The 16,673-nt window shown below is 45.0% G+C and overlaps 1 protein-coding gene across 6 annotated transcripts in view; it reads right to left on the reverse strand.

Moving 5' to 3' along the window:
* LOC137412486 (PH and SEC7 domain-containing protein 3) overlaps nucleotides 1–16,673 on the reverse strand; it is a 196,756-nt gene that overhangs the window by 28,850 nt on the left and 151,233 nt on the right. For all 6 annotated transcript variants that reach the window (XM_078776658.1, XM_068097791.2, XM_068097793.2 and 3 more), the window contains 2 exons: nucleotides 4,188–4,231; nucleotides 2,283–2,476 (listed from right to left, as the gene is read on the reverse strand). In XM_078776658.1, coding sequence (XP_078632784.1) covers nucleotides 2,283–2,476; nucleotides 4,188–4,231 — 238 coding nt within the window. The remainder of the gene's footprint in view (nucleotides 1–2,282; nucleotides 2,477–4,187; nucleotides 4,232–16,673) is intronic.

The raw sequence follows: 16,673 nt of genomic DNA on the forward strand, positions 1-16,673 counted from the left end.
TGGGACTAGGGAATGGGGGATTGGGGAAAGTTGGGGAGTATTGGAGAAAATAGGGGAATATTTACAAGCGGATATGGAGGCCAAATTCCATATTCGCAACAATATATATATATATATATATACAGTCATGTGAAAAAGTAAGTACACCCCATGTAAAGTTTTGACTTTTTCAACATATTTCAACATACATATGGCCTATCCCACCAGCTGCGTAACATGTCATCCCCCATGAGTTACTGTACAGAATAAAAACACTCCATCACCTCTATTTGTGCAATTAAGGGCCTATCTCATTGGCCTGGAGACGAGGTGGCGACCCGGTGGCGACTCGAGTCTCCGCGACGTCTCCTGGAGACTAGCCGGGTCTCCGGGAAGTCGCGGGAAATTCAAACATGTTCGATTTTTCGGCGACGTCGCGGAAAATTTGATCTTCATTTCAACAATATTGATAGATAAAGGTGATATAATATAAGAAATATCATGAAACATTTACATTTTGTAGTCCATTGTATAATTTAAATAAACATAAATGCAAATTTCGCATGTGGAAAAAGTAAGTACACCCCTACATTTATCACTACTTCAAATACCTAAAATTAGAATTAGGTGCACCAGTTCAGGTGCAAATGATTAGAACATCGTTAGAGAGGATCTTGGAGGAACCTGTCTTATTTAAACCTCAGACATTTAGTTTGCTCTTTGTTGTTGAAGTGTGTGGCGTCACCATGCCTAGATTAAAAGAGCTCTCTGAGGCCTTCAGAAAGAAGGTTATAGATGCCGACGAGTCTGGGAAGGGATTTAAAAAGATCTCCAAACAATTTGAAATCAATCATTCGACTGTCCGGAAGATCATCTACAAGTGGAGAAGATTCCAAGCAACTGCCAACTTGTTCAGGCCAGGCCGCCCCAGCATGTTCAGCCCGAGAGCAGACCGCAAGATGCTGAAAGAAGTCTCGAAGAACCCCAGAATGTCATCACGGGACCTACAGGTAGCTCTTGCCACTGTTGATGTCAAAGTGCACGAGTCTACCATTAGAAAGAGGCTGCACAAATTTGATCTACATGGGAGGTGTGCCAGGAGGAAACCTTTGCTGTCCAGAAAGAACATCAGGGCAAGACTAAAGTTTGCCAATGAACACCGAGGCAAAGACCAGCACTTCTGGAACAATGTGCTCTGGACAGATGAATCAAAGGTAGAGCTATTTGGCCACAGTACCAGAAGACATGTTTGGCGAAAACCAAAGACAGCATTTGACCACAAGAACCTGATACCAACTGTAAAGCATGGTGGTGGAAATATTATGGTTTGGGGCAGCTTTGCTGCATCAGGGCCTGGGCCGCTCACCATCATATAATCCACTATGAATTCTTCATTGTACCAGAGGGTGCTTGAGGATAATGTGAGGCCATCTGTCAGCAAGTTGAAGCTCAACCGAAGGTGGACCTTGCAACATGACAATGACCCTAAACATACCAGTAAATCCACCAAGGAATGACTGAAAAGAAAGAAATGGAGGGTTCTGGAATGGCCAAGTCAAAGCCCGGATCTAAATCCTATTGTGATGTTGTGGGGGGATTTGAAACGAGCTGTGCATGCAAGAAACCCCTCAAATATCGCACTGCTGAAAGAATTCTGCATGGAGGAGTGGGCCAAAATTTCTCCCAGTCGATGTCAGAGACTGGTCGACAGTTATAAGAAATGCCTACTTGAGGTTGTTTCTGCCAAAGGGGGCAATACCACCTATTGGAGCCAAGGGTGTAGTTACTTTTTCCACATGTGAAATTTGCATTTATGTTTATTTAAATTATACAATGGACTACAAAATGTAAATGTTTCATGATATTTGTTATATTATATCACCTTTATCTATCAATATTGTTGAAATGAAGATCAAATAGCTGCATGTTGAAATATGTTGAAAAAGTCAAAACTTTACATGGGGTGTACTTACTTTTTCACGTGACTGTATTTTTTATATATATGTATGTATGTATGTATGTATGTATGTATGTATGTATGTATGTATGTATGTATGTATATATATATATATATATATATATATATATATATATATGGACATTTTTAAATGGATGGATGAACAGACATATAGTGAACCAATTGCTTAACCATGCTTTTCACTTCGCGTGCATGGGATAAAAAGGAAAAACCTTTGGACTTCCTCACATACATACCGACCACTCACTACACATTTTAACAGGCCTATCGATGAGACAGACAATAATTAGATAGAGTCCCAAGCATTCCACAATTTTTCACATACCCTTTTTATGGTCGGTATCTGCAAAAAGTTTGCGATGCAACAGGCCACAGTAATATGTGACAGCATTGGGATCTGCAGGAATCTCCTGAAAAGGGTTCAATCCAGATAATACAAGGTTTCTGGGCTCTTCATCATAGCTTGTGCGTAGCCCCGGTTTGGGTTGATGAAATTCCTCATCATCATCATCATCGTCACTGCAGAGTTTAAGAATAACACAAGAGAGGAGTTTCACCAGATGAGGTGATTTTTCAAGTTGATCCACAAAGTGATAGGATGAGAGCCCATTAATAAATAAAAAAACAGCAGACCATTGTTAACACTGTCAAACAAAAAGATGGGGATACAAGCAGCATTTGAAGCCCACACGTCAGGGGAATATTATTATCTCCATTTATTCCTTTCATCACGGGATTGTTGTTGTTGTTCTATGGTTGTCTCATCCAATCAAATCCAATACAGTACAATCCAATCACCATCCTTGATGGAGGTATACTTATAATTCCTCCATTTATTCCATTTACCCCAGTCAAAAGTAGGCCATATTCTTTAAAGGGTTGTTATGCTGGATGACATCATAACATACCAGTGGGTGGCACTTTAAGCCCAACTGTCCCAAGATTTCTGTTGTAGTTGTTGTTGTTTTATGGCCATCCTTTCCTATCAAATCAAATACCATCACATCACCCTTCCTTTACAAGTATATGCGCTAGTATTTCAATCAAAGGGCAAGTACACAACCTACATATTAAACTGTCAGCCTCCACAAGATTGTATTTTGGGGAGGACATCTGTGCTTGCAAATCATATACAGTCGGACCCTGACATTCGTGGTCCCAACATTCACAGGTTCCGTGTAGTCACGGTTGATAAACTGCGACCTGATTCTACATTCGTGGCCCTGTGTCCCACGTATTTGCGGTTTTTCGCAGGTGCAAAAAAAATTTCCACGAGCCGAGAGCATAACAGTTCTAAAACATACATCTTCCACCAGCCACGCACAAAGCAACTGGACATACGCAAAAACATATCATCCATGAGCAGCGAGCATGACTTGCTTCTACATTCGCAGCTGTGTGTTTCGTGTTTTCATGGCTTTTCACAGCCACATAAAAATATTTTAGCTATGCTATAAGTGTGAACCCACCATTCACACTGTGAACATAGCTTTGTGGGATGTCCTACCATTCACACTGTAAACAGATTGGTGGGATATCCCACTATTCACACTGTTAACATAGCTCTGCGGGATATCCCACCAGCTGCGTAACATGTCATCCCCCATGAGTTACTGCACAGAATAAAAACACTGTATCACCTCTATTTGTGCAATTAGCTGTTCCCCTTTTCCTTATTGAAACAATGCCCCGCCATTCGTGGATTTTCCTCGACATTCATGGATTTTCTACAAATCAGTAACTGCTAGGAACCTATCTCCCAATGCAGGAACTGCTGGGAACTGGTGGGAACCTAGTTTGTTGTTAAAAAAAAAAAAAAAAAAAGTGGAGTTTATTCCTGAAAACTGGCTAGGCTCATGTTTAGACATGTATTTATTTCTGCATTGGTGATACCTGGCTTCATATTTTGCTTCACTGATAAACAATACAGGAAGGATGCATTGCTAAGCCCAGATGCTGCCTCTCGGAAGCACACTGGACAGGGGAACCAACATTGTTGGACCATTGTTGTGATATCGGTTAATTGCAATTAATACAGGAAAATGGTGTGAGGTAATGATTATTGGATCTGTTCTTAAAAGTTCATTAGAACTATCAAACTACCGGGAGTAGAAATTAAAAAAAATAATAATAATAAAATAAAGAGGCTAGTGATAACATTCAAATGATTGTGAAACATCTGATGAAGTTGAACCTAAAGTGAGGAAGCAAACAAAGCAAACTGACTTACACAGCCCACTCCAGTCTCTCCAACTTGATAGAATTGTAGAAAACCTAGGGAGTGAGAAACATGAAATTACAAATGATACAATAATAATAATAATAAATCAAGAACAATTTACATCAACATTTACCAGCAGCACGCTTTGGGTCGCATATTGGGAATTTCCCGAGTAATGATCAGATACGCCAGTCAGTGGAGATTGAAGAAGAAGAAAAAGAGAAGTAATCAAAATATTCTGTGCATAAAATTATACATGTATGAATGATCTGGATGATCCCTCCCCAGGCCGTTAGGCAGATAAGGCTGTCAAGACAGTTTCATTAGCTATGGGGCACAATGCTGGATCCAACACAGGATACTTGAACGGCTCACTTCCATAAGCTGGTGGCCATTCTACTCACTTCGGAAGGATGACAGGCTGGGTCAACCCATGTAGTGTTATTTTGACAAGGCTGGGGTTTCAACTCAGGAATTTACGATCCGAAGTTGACACCTTGACCAGTAAGTGCATAATATGCACTTATGCATAATATGCATAATATGCAATATGCACAATATATATATATATATATATATATATATATATACACCGTATATGCAGTGCATATACGGTGTATATATATATGTACAGTATATATATATTGTGACCAGGTGTGTTTTGAACATATATATATATAAGTTCAAAACACACCTGGTCACAAGTGTGCCGCACTGACCGGGTCCTCAGTTGAGGTCCTCAGCATCATCCTGTTTCGGCCCTTCAACCTCGATACGGTCAGCTAAGGTGGGCAGGCAGGGGCACATACACATCCACATGCAGCAACTACACCTGGATGTGTACATACCCCCACCACCAGCCAGTGCGAACACAGACGACAACAACAACACCTCCACATCCAGAATCCACAGCACCAAACAAACATGGTGGAACACTCAAACATCCACCTTTATACCCTTCACCACTCCCCAACAAAACACACTCAGATCATTCATACACACACATACACACCCATACACACACACACAACACCAACCAACCACCTACCCTTACAACATACACCACTCAACATACAAAAACACACTCATGCCAAAATTCATTCATGCAAAAACACACACCCTCACCCACTCACTCACTCATACACAAAATAAGAAATAATAGTAACAAAAGAAGAAAGAAAACATACAACCAACCCACACCGTTCGACGTGCCTCCATAAACTTCCTCCATATCCAAAATGAGCCTTTCAAGGCAACCTGGGCCACCTTGTCACACATCCTCCTTCTTTCTGTCCCACACACTCCAAGCCAAGCAAGAAATGCAGCAAAGGAATTGCCAATATACCCTCTACACCCCACCTCAAATGGGTGACATGAAACTCGCCAACCCTTCTCCCAGCACTCTGCCTCCAGCTCACTGTACTTTCCTCTCTTCCTCTCGTGCGAACATGTTCATGTTCTCTTCCCGAGGTACAGACAATTCCCCTAAGATGACCTGTCTTGTTGCACCTGACCAAATGACAATGTAAGGCTGCAACCTTGTCACACAGATCTCCTCTGGGAATACAAATTGTGGCTTTAGGTCTGCCACCACCTGCCAATCACAAGCATCTGACAGCCCTTTTGCTCTCCACCTACTCCTCTTTCCACCTCTTACCATTTGGCCCTCTTTAACAAACCACACCTCTCCCCCATCAGTCTCCTTCTCCACTCTTCTCTCTCTCGACCTCAGCACCTCCTGTTGCACCATCTGCACCACCACCGCCAGCACCTGATCATGTCGCCACCTGTATTGTCCTGCTGCCAATGCTACTGAACATGCACTCAGTGCATGCTGCACCGTTCCCACACCTCCACACAAATAACATCTCTCCTCCTGCAACAACCCCCATAATCTCAAGTTTACTGGTGACGGAAGCACATCATACGTTGCCCGCAACAGGAAATTCAACAATATTGGCTCCATCCTCCAAATCTCTTGCCACTTCAACATCCTCACCTGCACACCTTCCCACCTAGTCCAAGCACCTTGCTGTGCCTGACCGACTGCTTTCACATATCTCCCCTCCTCTTCCTTTGTTCTCACCTCCCTCTCAACCATCTTCCTCCTCTCTTTCACACATGCCTTTCCCCATTGCTCATCTACCCCAAGCCATGCTTCCCGTGCTGTACCATACCCATGACCTCCTCCTGTTGCAACTGCTCCTCCATCTCGTCCACCTCTGCTCTTGCATTCCACTTCCGACTTCCCTTCTTCTCTGGGAGAGCATTCTTTACCACTGCATCACTTGAATCCAGCAACATCATGAACTCCCGCACCCTCACCACCTTAAACTCCTCGGTTAATGATGTCAAGGGAAACTGGAGTTTTCCACCCTGACCATAAAAGACAATGTTCGTCAAACAGCGTGGCACTCCCAACCACCTCCTCACAACCTCCATCCTCTCTACATGCCCAATCACAATATCATACATACATTATGTTGGGTGTATCTAAACTTTTGACTGGTAGTGTATATTTTGACTGGTAGTGCATATTTTGACTAGTAGTGTATATCTCTCAGGCTTCATCAGAGAGAATGGTTTTGTGGATGGGTCTGTGCAGAAGGCAGGAATACCAGGATCACCAGGATGCATTGAACACCCAGCAATAGTCTGGCAAGTGTTACAGGAGGCAAAGTGGCAAAGGAAGGATGTTGTGGTGGTATGGCTGGATTTGGAGAATGCATATGGGTCAGTGCCGCATGCCTTGATCAGGTATGCCATGGATTTCTTTTGGGTGCCACAGAGATTTAGGGATTTTTTGATGGCATATTATGATCGGTTTTGGATGTGGTTTGCGACACAGTCCGATGTAACAGAATGGCAGAAGTTGGAAGTGGGGATCCCGATGGGATGTACCATCTCCCCAATTTTGTTTGTGCTGGTTATGGAGTTGTTGATACGTGTGGTAAGTGGACATGGAAAAGAAGTGGAGCTAGCCCCTGGTCAGAATTTGCCAGCGATGTTTGCATTAATGGATGACCTGACAGTTGTCCAACAGTCAGCTGATGCAGCAGTGGAAGTACTGGGACAACTGTAAAGGTTGATGCGGTGGGCAAGAATGAGCTTTAAAGCAAGAAAGTCGAGGAGTGTGGTGGTGAGACGAGGAGTGGTGGACAACATGCACAGGTTTGAACTGGGAGGGGAGGTGGTTCCATCATTGACAGAGGTCCATGTGAAGAGTTTTGGAACTATAGACAAGTTTTGTCTATAGTTACAAAAGCTTTTGAGAGGTTTGAAGAGGATTGATGGATGTGGTTTGCCAGGTAAGTTGAAGGTATGGTGTCTGAAGTTTGATTGATGCCACGAGTATTGTGGCCATTGATGACGTATGATATTGCGATTGGGCATTTAGAGAGGATGGAGGTTGTGGTGAGCGGGTGTTACGTGCTCCTCCCCAACCCCTTGGTCACGGTGTACCTCCGAGCCCCGAAAGGAGTCACGGCAGAAAAATATGTTATGCTGTATGTCAAAGATCAATGGTGAAGCCACACCAATTGTTACCAACAAACAAATATTGTATTAAGATCACACAAGAATAACAGTACAACAATAATATTAATCAAAAGTACAATCAATATATATCCTATGATGGTACCATTAGGTTCGTACAATATAACTCACTGTGCTCCAAGTGAGCGAAAAGAAGAACATTCCCCAATGTCTCTATTCCCGCATCAAGCCCAAGTCGATCCGCTCCAGGGATCGTCAGAACGATGTCCAATCGAGACCAGAATCCCGTTCGGATGACAGTCACAGTCACGCCGCCAAAGCCGCGCAATGGTGCCCTCAAGGCGACTGGGAAATCCAAAGGCGCCCTCCAGGCGACTGGGAAATCACACCCTCGGGTATGGATGTTTCACGGCTCCAAATCGGCGAACTGCCGATTTACCTTCAAAGTCAACGTTGCACACACCCACACCAGATAAACGTCTGAATGCGGTGAAAACGGTTGAAGCGAGGCAAAGACCTTGCGCGATGCGCAAAGCGCGTGAGTCAAAATGGCCGACGGCCCGTTCGAGGCGTAACGGCAGTCCAACGATTCTCTTCGGAATTGACCGCAAAACCTGACACGCAGGTTGATCTGTCACAGCGATAACAACTCTGTCGCAGGAATCCCTTTCCTGGGAAACCCAAAGTTCACTCGTGACTCTTGCCCGCCAACGTTCGCTCCAGACCGCAAAGCAACTATGCTTCTTCTCCGACTCACTCGCTCCGCCTTATTTTTTCCTCTCTTTCTCTTCTTCTTCTTCTTCTTCGTCGTCTGGTTCTGGTTTCATTTAAAACATTAACTTTTTTACCTTTTGAAAATAGCAATATCTATTTCCCTCAAACGACAACAATAATAGCACATGGAATCAAAAATGTTTAGTGGATGAAAACCACAACAACGGAAGTGACGAATCCGTAACACTTCCCCCCCCCCCCCCCCCTCAAGAAAGAAAGTTTGAACATAGTGAAAACTTTCTTTGCATGCAAAAACTCTTTTAACAAACAAAAGTAAAACTCTCACCCAAATGATCAATTCACGTGAGCAACAATAATTAATATTCCCCAAAATAAAGCAACAAAACTTCCAAACAACCTACAGAAATTTCCAAAGTTAGTTCACTCTGGATAAAGCATCCGCAACGACATTGTCCCTGCCCCTTTATGTGCTCAATTTCCAAGTTTAACTCCTGCAAAGCCAAACTCCATCTCATCAACCTCTGATTTTTATTTTTCATTTTTTGAATGAAGGTTAAGGGGTTATGATCAAAAATCCAAAGCAAAGCTAATCGATAGCACTTTTTGAAGGAGGCCTGGAAGCATTTGCATGGACGCATTTACTGCATGCTGCATGCAGTGCAGACTGCACCACTGCATGGACGCATTTAGGAACGTGGAGTTCACGGGTTAATCTGTGTAGGAATCTTGGCTCGGCTGTTCCTGAGCACTCAGTGCTTCCAACTCTTCTCTTGATCATAAAAATCATAATCACGTTTGTAGAATCAGGTGCTGTAGTCACGTGAGTAGCGGTCCCCATCTCGGCTACCACCGTAATAGTCATCCCGTCGAGAGTTGCCAAAACTGCGCTGCTGCTGCTGGGAGCCTCTGTAGTAATCACGACTGCGGCCGCCACCAAAACTACTACTCCCACCCCGGGAGCCATAACCACCCCTGAAACTACCTCCACGTTTTCCTCCCCTGTAGCCCCCTCGACGCCCATGGCCTGCCGTCTCTACTGTTATGGTCCGACCATCCAAATCCTGGCCATTAAAATGCTTTTCTGCATCATTGGCATCCTTTGTGTTTTCAAACGTGACAAAGCCAAACCCTCTCGACTTTTGCGTCTCCCTGTCTTTTATCAGCAGCACTTCCAAGAGTGCTCCATATTTGCCAAAGATAGAGTCCAGAACATCTTCTCTTGTGTCAAAGTTCAGTCCACCTACAAAGAGCTTGCCAACATTGCCTCCATCCATGACTTGTGTGTGCTGACACTTAGTTTCAGGGTACTCGACAAGACGTGACTGTGCAAAGCGCGACGTCAATACCTTCTCCTTCTCTTCAGAGCGCTTCCTACCCATAGCACGAGTCGCGGCACAGGATGGAAAGATACCTGGAATCTCCTGCTCTAACTGTGTGCTGTTATTTTCCATACTAGGCTTTTCAACAAACATCGGATTACCAGAAACTTGACCACCGGCCAAATCATTCCCGATAACAAAAGAGATTCCCTCTACAGGTAGAGTGGCTTGTAAACCTACGGTGAACGGTCCTGACACCAAATTGGACTTCAAATGGATGACGAAGTGGAGCTTTAACATAGCCACCAACCCCCTGTAAAAGAACACTAACACCAGTTGCCATCTTCTCTGACAATGGCAAATTGCCCTCAAGCATCAAAGATTGATGTGCTCCTGTGTCCCTCAATACCCTAACAGGTCTCTGGTTCATTAAGTCTCCATCCAGTGACACAAACCCCTCTGAAATAAAAGGTTTGTAACCCTCTTGAACAGGGTCGTTCTGTGATGCCATAACTTTGGCATGGGAACCTTCACAAGGCACTGTCCTCCAAGGACGATTTCTCGCATTGGCCAATGCATTCGGAGTTGTACTAGTCTGACTCCGCTCCTGATTTTTCCTTTTCAGGGCATAACATTGGGACATCAAATGCCCAGGTTTCTTGCAAAACCGCAAGTAGGCCCGGAGGAAAAACTCGAGGTCTGCCTCGGGCCCCCCGGAAGATAAGTCTGTCTTGGAACTGTAGTCTTCTGATCCCTAAAAGTCGCGGTATCAGATTTGTCCTCATAGTCATCTCGAGGCCGCCTCCACGAATATTTGTTCTCCGCACCCGATTTACCATAACTCCCCTGGCTAACTCTAGGTGGGAAGTTAGTTTTGTGGAACCCCATCCTGTGTGTCAAGGCATAGTCATCTGCCACGGTTGCTGCCTCATACAACTCTGGTACTTTCTTTTCATCCAGATGTACTTTAATGTCCGCGTGGACACACTGTTTGAATTCCTCCACCAAGATCAATTGTCGTAACAGGTTGAAGTCTTTCCCAATCTCCTTTGGGTCACACCACCTATCAAACATGGTTGCCTTCATTCTGGCAAACTCCACATGGGTCTCAGTCTCCCTCTTCCTGGCATTCCTGAATTTTTGCCGGTAAGCTTCAGGGACCAATTCATCGGCTTTGAGAATGGTTTTCTTCACTATCTCATAATCTGCACATTGGTCAATCGGTAAAGCCGAATAGATATCCTGAGCTTTACCCATTAAAACACTTTGCACTAACATAGTCCAGGACCCCACAGGCCATTTTAGCATTTGAGCCACTTTCTCAAAGTGTAAAAAAAACTTGGCTACCTCGTTTTCATTGAAGGGTGGAACCAGTCTCACATGCCTACCAACATCCCAAGTGTTCTGACTAGTTGTCGAACTAGCCGGCATGGATACGACTTCTCTCCGTTCTCCCATTAATTCCAACTCCTTGAGTTTAAGCTCCTTCTGATACTCCATGTCACGTTCCTTTAACTCCCTTTCGGCTCTCCTTTCCTCTGCTCTTTCCCCTGCTCTTCTTTCTTCTTCAGCTCTCCTTTCCTCTGTTCTTCTCTCCTCGAGTTCTCGTTCCTGTTCTATTCTTCCTTCCTCGAGTTCCCTTTAAGCTCTCCTTTCCTCTGCTCTTCTCTCCTCGAGTTCTCTTTCAGCTCTCCTTTCCTCTGCTCTTCTCTCCTCGAGTTCTCATTCCTGTTCTGCTCTTCTTTCCTCGGCTTTCCATTCCAACTCTTTTAAACTTTCCTGGCTCTGCAGTTGCCTCTCCATTTTCCGGAGCTCCACATTTTCTTTTTCCTCGGGTAACCAATCCAAGGCTACCTCAGTCCATGTTCCTTGTCCCACCAGAGATTCTACCACCAATGTCTGCATCTCTGCTTTCTTCATATGAGCTCGGACCTCCAAGTTAAAATGTTTGGCCAATATCAAGAGTTCCGATATTTTTAACGCTTGGAACTGTGCCTCATTAGGGGACGCCGCAAACATTTCTGCGTCAAACACCATGGTGACTATCAGTTAACACCTGTTAACCTTCACACAAAAAAATTTCCAATTTTTTTGAAAAATTTGGGAATGTTAGAAAAATTCCAAATTTGGGAATTTTGGGAACGTTAGGGAATTCTATCCCGGACGAATGTTAGGGAATTCAATCCCGGACGAGATTTCAATTTCTGTTAGCAAAGACGAGCCCCCAATTTCAATTTGGGCCAATTTTGGACGAGGACCCCAATATCTCTTACTCGGACGAGCCCCCAATTTCTGTTACGTGCTCCTCCCCAACCCCCTGGTCACGGTGTACCTCCGAGCCCCGAGAGGAGTCACGGCAGAAAAATGTGTTATTCTGTATGTCAAAGATCAATGGTGAAGCCACACCAATTGTTACCAACAAACAAATATTGTATTAAGATCACACAAGAATAACAGTACAACAATAATATTAATCAAAAGTACAATCAATATACGTCCTATGATGGTACCATCAGGTTCGTACAATATAACTCACTGTGCTCCAAGTGAGCGAAAAGAAGAACATTCCCCAATGTCTCTATTCCCGCATCAAGCCCAAGTCGATCCGCTCCAGCGATCGTCAGAACGATGTCCAATCGAGACCAGAATCCCGTTCGGATGACAGTCACAGTCACGTGGCCAAAGCTGCGCAAAGGTGCCCTCAAGGCGACTGGGAAATCCAAAGGCGCCCTCCAGGCGACTGGGAAATCACACCCTCGGGTATGGACGTTTCACGGCTCCAAATCGGCGAACCGCCGATTTACCTTCAAAATCCACGTTACACACACCCACACCAGATAAACGTCTGAATGCGGTGAAAACGGTTGAAGCAAAGCAAAGACCTTGCGCGATGCGCAAAACACGCGAGTCAAAATGGCCGACGGCCTGTTCTCGAGGCGTAACGGCAGTCCAACGATTCTCTTCGGAATCGACCACAAAACCTGACACGCAGGTTGATCTGTCACAGCGATAACAACTCTGTCGCAGGAATCCCTTTCCTGGGAAACCCAAACTTCACTCGTGACTCTTGCTCGCCAACGTTCGCTCCAGACCGCAAAGCAACTATGCTTCTTCTCCGACTCACTTGCTCCGCCTTATTTTTTCCTCTTCCTCTTCTTCTTCGTCGTCCGGTTCCGGTTTCATTTAAAACATTAACTTTTTTACCTTTTGAGAATAGCAATATCTATTTCCCTCAAACGACAACAATAATAGTACATGGAATCAAAAATGTTTACAGTGGATGAAAACCACAACAACGGAAGTGATGAATCCGTAACAGCGGGTTTGTGAGGAGGTGGTTCAGAGTGCCACACTGTTTGACGAACATTGCCTTTTATGGTCAGGGTGCAAAACTCCGGTTTCCCTTGACATCATTAACCGAGGAGTTTAAGGTGGTGAGGATGCGGGAGTTCATGATGTTGCGGGATTCAAGTGATTCAGTGGCAAAGAATGCTCTCCCAGAGAAGAAGGGAAGTCGGAAGTGAAATTCAAGAGCAGAGGTGGATGAGATGGAGGAGCGGTTGCAATAGGAGGAGGTCGGGGGAATGGTACCGCATGGGAAGCATGGCTTGCAGTGGATGTAGCATAAGCGATGGGGAAAGGCATGTGTGAAAGAGAGGAGAAAGATGGTTGAGAGGGAGGTGAGAAGAAAGGAGAAGGAGGGGAGATATGTGAAAGTAGTCGGTCAGGCACAGCAAGTTGCTTGGATGCGGTGGGAAGGTGTGCAGGTGAGGACATTGAAGTGGAAAGCCATTTGGAGAATGGAGCCAATATTGAGTTTCCTGTTGTGAGCAACGTATGATGTGCTTCCACCACCAGTAAACATGAGATTGTGGGGGTTGTTGCAGGAGGAGAGATGTTCTTTGTGTGGAGGTTTGGGAACAGAGCAGTATGCACTGAGTGCATGCTCAGTAGCGTTGGCAGCAGGAAGACACAAGTGGCGGCATAATCAGGTGCTGGCGGTGGTAGTGCAGATGGTGCAACAAAAGGTGCTGAGATCGAGAGAGAAGAGTGGAGAGGGAGACCGATGGGGGAGAGGTGTTGTTTGTCAAAGAGGGCCAAGTAGTAAGAGGTGGAAAGAGGAGGAGGTGGAAAGCAAGAGGGCTGTCAGATACTTGTGGTGGCAGACCTAAACTCACAATTGGTATTCCCAGAGGAAATCTGTATGACAAGGTTGCGGCCTGACATTGTCATTTGGTCAGGTGCAACAAGACAGGTCATCTTAGGGGAATTGTCTGTACCTTGGGAAGAGAACATAAAGGTGCACAAGAGGAAGAGAAGAAAGTACATTGAGCTGGAGGCAGCGTGTCGGGAGAAGGGTTGGCGATTTTCTTGTCACCCATTTGAGGTGGGGTTGTATAGGGTGTATTGGGAATTCCTTTTCTGCATTTCTTGCTCAGCTTAGAGTGTGTGGGACAGAAAGAAGGAGGACAGAGTGGCCCAGGTTGCCTTGAAAGGCTCACTTTGGCTATGGAGGAAAATTATGGAGGCACGTCAAACTGTGTAGGTTGAGGTTGTGGGTGGTGGTTCATTTCAGCCTAAATGGGTAGTGACTGAGTGTGGTAGAGAAATGGAGATGTGTGAATGGTGTTTGAGTGTCTGTTGCAGGAGTGGGTGTGGTTTTGCATGAATGTGTTTTTGTTTGGGTGGTCCATGTTGGAAGGGTAGGTGGTCGGTTGTTTTTTTTTTTGTTTTTTTTTGGTGTGTGGGTGAGTTGATGAGGGGCTGTGGATTCTGGGAGTGGTGGCAGTTTTGTTGTTGTAGTCTGTGTTCTCACTGGCTGGGGTTGGGGGTATGTACGCATCCAAGTGTAGCTGCTGAATGTAGAGGCATATGTGTCCCTGCTGGCCCATCATAGCTGACCGCATCGAGGTTCAAGGGCCGAAACGGGATGATGCTGAGGACCTCGACTGAGGACCCGGTCAGTGAGGCACACTTGTGACCAGGTGTGTTTTGAAATTATACATATATATATATACGTATATATTTAAAAAAATAATTTTGTATACAAGATCGAGGCTCGTGAAAGAGCCAACATTAATCACACAGAAAGACAAACCAACACATAAAACATAGAACATTTTATAACGGCAGACAAGATGGGGAGAGAGGGGGAAGGAAACAAACACAACATTTGAGAGCAGGGACATCGAGAGATCTGTGGGAGGCAGAGGGCTTTGGGGGAGTTTGGGGGGGGGGAGGCATGAGAAGGGGGGGGGGGTGGGAGAGGTATAAAACATATGGACACTGCAAGGACTTCCAGGAAAGAAGTTGGAATTTCAAACAAAGTGGATCTGGGGTGAATTAGCGGGGGAAGAAAAGATCAAGGTTTTGGATGGGGGAAGATAACAGATGGTGGTGAACAGCTGTTGTAAAGACCTGGAGGGAGGAGTGGGATTGAAGGGAGTGTGGGAGTTTGTTCCAGAGGTGGGAGAAAAGAGGAATGAAAGAGTGAAGGTGAGCAGAGAGCCGAGATTTCGGCAGTTTAACCATCAGAGGGTTCCTGGCAGATCTTATGCGACCTGTAGGAATATTTGGGGGACAAGGCACAGAGAGAGCTGGAGGAGCAAGGCCGGAGAGGAGTCGGTAGAAGACAGAAAGACAACCAACCTGTCTGCGGTGAGTGAGTGAAAGGCCCTCGGAGATAGCTTCATCGCCAGAGATTCCAATGATTCTGAAAGCTTTGGTTTCAACAGCGTGAAGCCGAGCGAGGTGTGAGGCAGGAGCACCGGCCCATAGGGGAGAACAGTATTCCATTGAGCTGCGGATGAAAGCCTTGTATGTGGTGAGGAGCTCAGGTGTGCCAAGGAAAGACTTCGCACGACGGAGGATGCCCAGTCGGCGACTAGCTTTGGAAGCCAGCTTGGAAATGTGGTTTTCCGAAGAAAGATCATGGCAGATAATGAGACCCAAAAGCTTGAGCGACAGAACTTCTTGGAGAGGATTGTTGAGAAAGTAGATGCGAGGGTTGTCCAGTCTGTCTTTTCGGAGAGACATACAGTCACGTGAAAAAGTAAGTACACCCCATGTAAAGTTTTGACTTTTTCAACATATTTCAACATACAGCTATTTGATCTTCATTTCAACAATATTGATAGCTAAAGGTGATATAATATAACAAATATCATGAAACATTTACATTTTGTAGTCCATTGTATGATTTAAATAAACGTAAATGCAAATTTCGCATGTGGAAAAAGTAAGTACACCCTTGGCTCGAATAGGTGGTATTGCCCCCTTTGCCAGAAACAACCTCAAGTAGGTGTTTCTTAGAACTGTCTACCAGTCTCTGACATCGACTGGGAGAAATTTTTGCCCACTCCTCCATGCAGAATTATTTCAGCTGTGCGATGTTTGAGGGGTTTCTTGCATGCACAGCTCGTTTCAAATCCCCCCACATCACGATGGGATTTAGATCCGGGCTTTGACTTGGCCATTGCAGATCCCTCCATTTCTTTCTTTTCAGCCATTCCTTGGTGGATTTACTGGTATGTTTCGGGCATTGTCATGTTGCAAGGTCCACCTTCGGTTGAGCTTCAACTTCTCCGACAGATGGCCTCACATTATCCTCAAGCACCCTCTGGTACAATGAAGAATTCATAGTGGATTCTATGATGGTGAGCTGCCCAGGCCCTGATGCAGCAAAGCTGCCCCAAACCATAATATTTCCACCACCATGCTTTACAGTTGGTATCAGGTTCTTGTGCTCAAATGCTGTCTTTGGTTTTCGCCAAACATGTCTTCTGGTACTGTGGCCAAATAGCTCTACCTTTGACTCATCTGTCCAGAGCACATTGTTCCAGAAGTGCTGGTCTTTGCCTAGGTGTTCATTGGCAAGCTTTAGTCTTGTCCTGATGTTCTTTCTGGACAGCAAAGGTTTCCTCCTGGCACACCTCCCATGTAGATC

This window comes from Myxine glutinosa, chromosome 4 (genome assembly GCF_964187855.1).
Source record: "Myxine glutinosa chromosome 4, kmMyxGlut1.1, whole genome shotgun sequence".
Classification (NCBI taxonomy): domain Eukaryota; kingdom Metazoa; phylum Chordata; class Myxini; order Myxiniformes; family Myxinidae; genus Myxine; species Myxine glutinosa.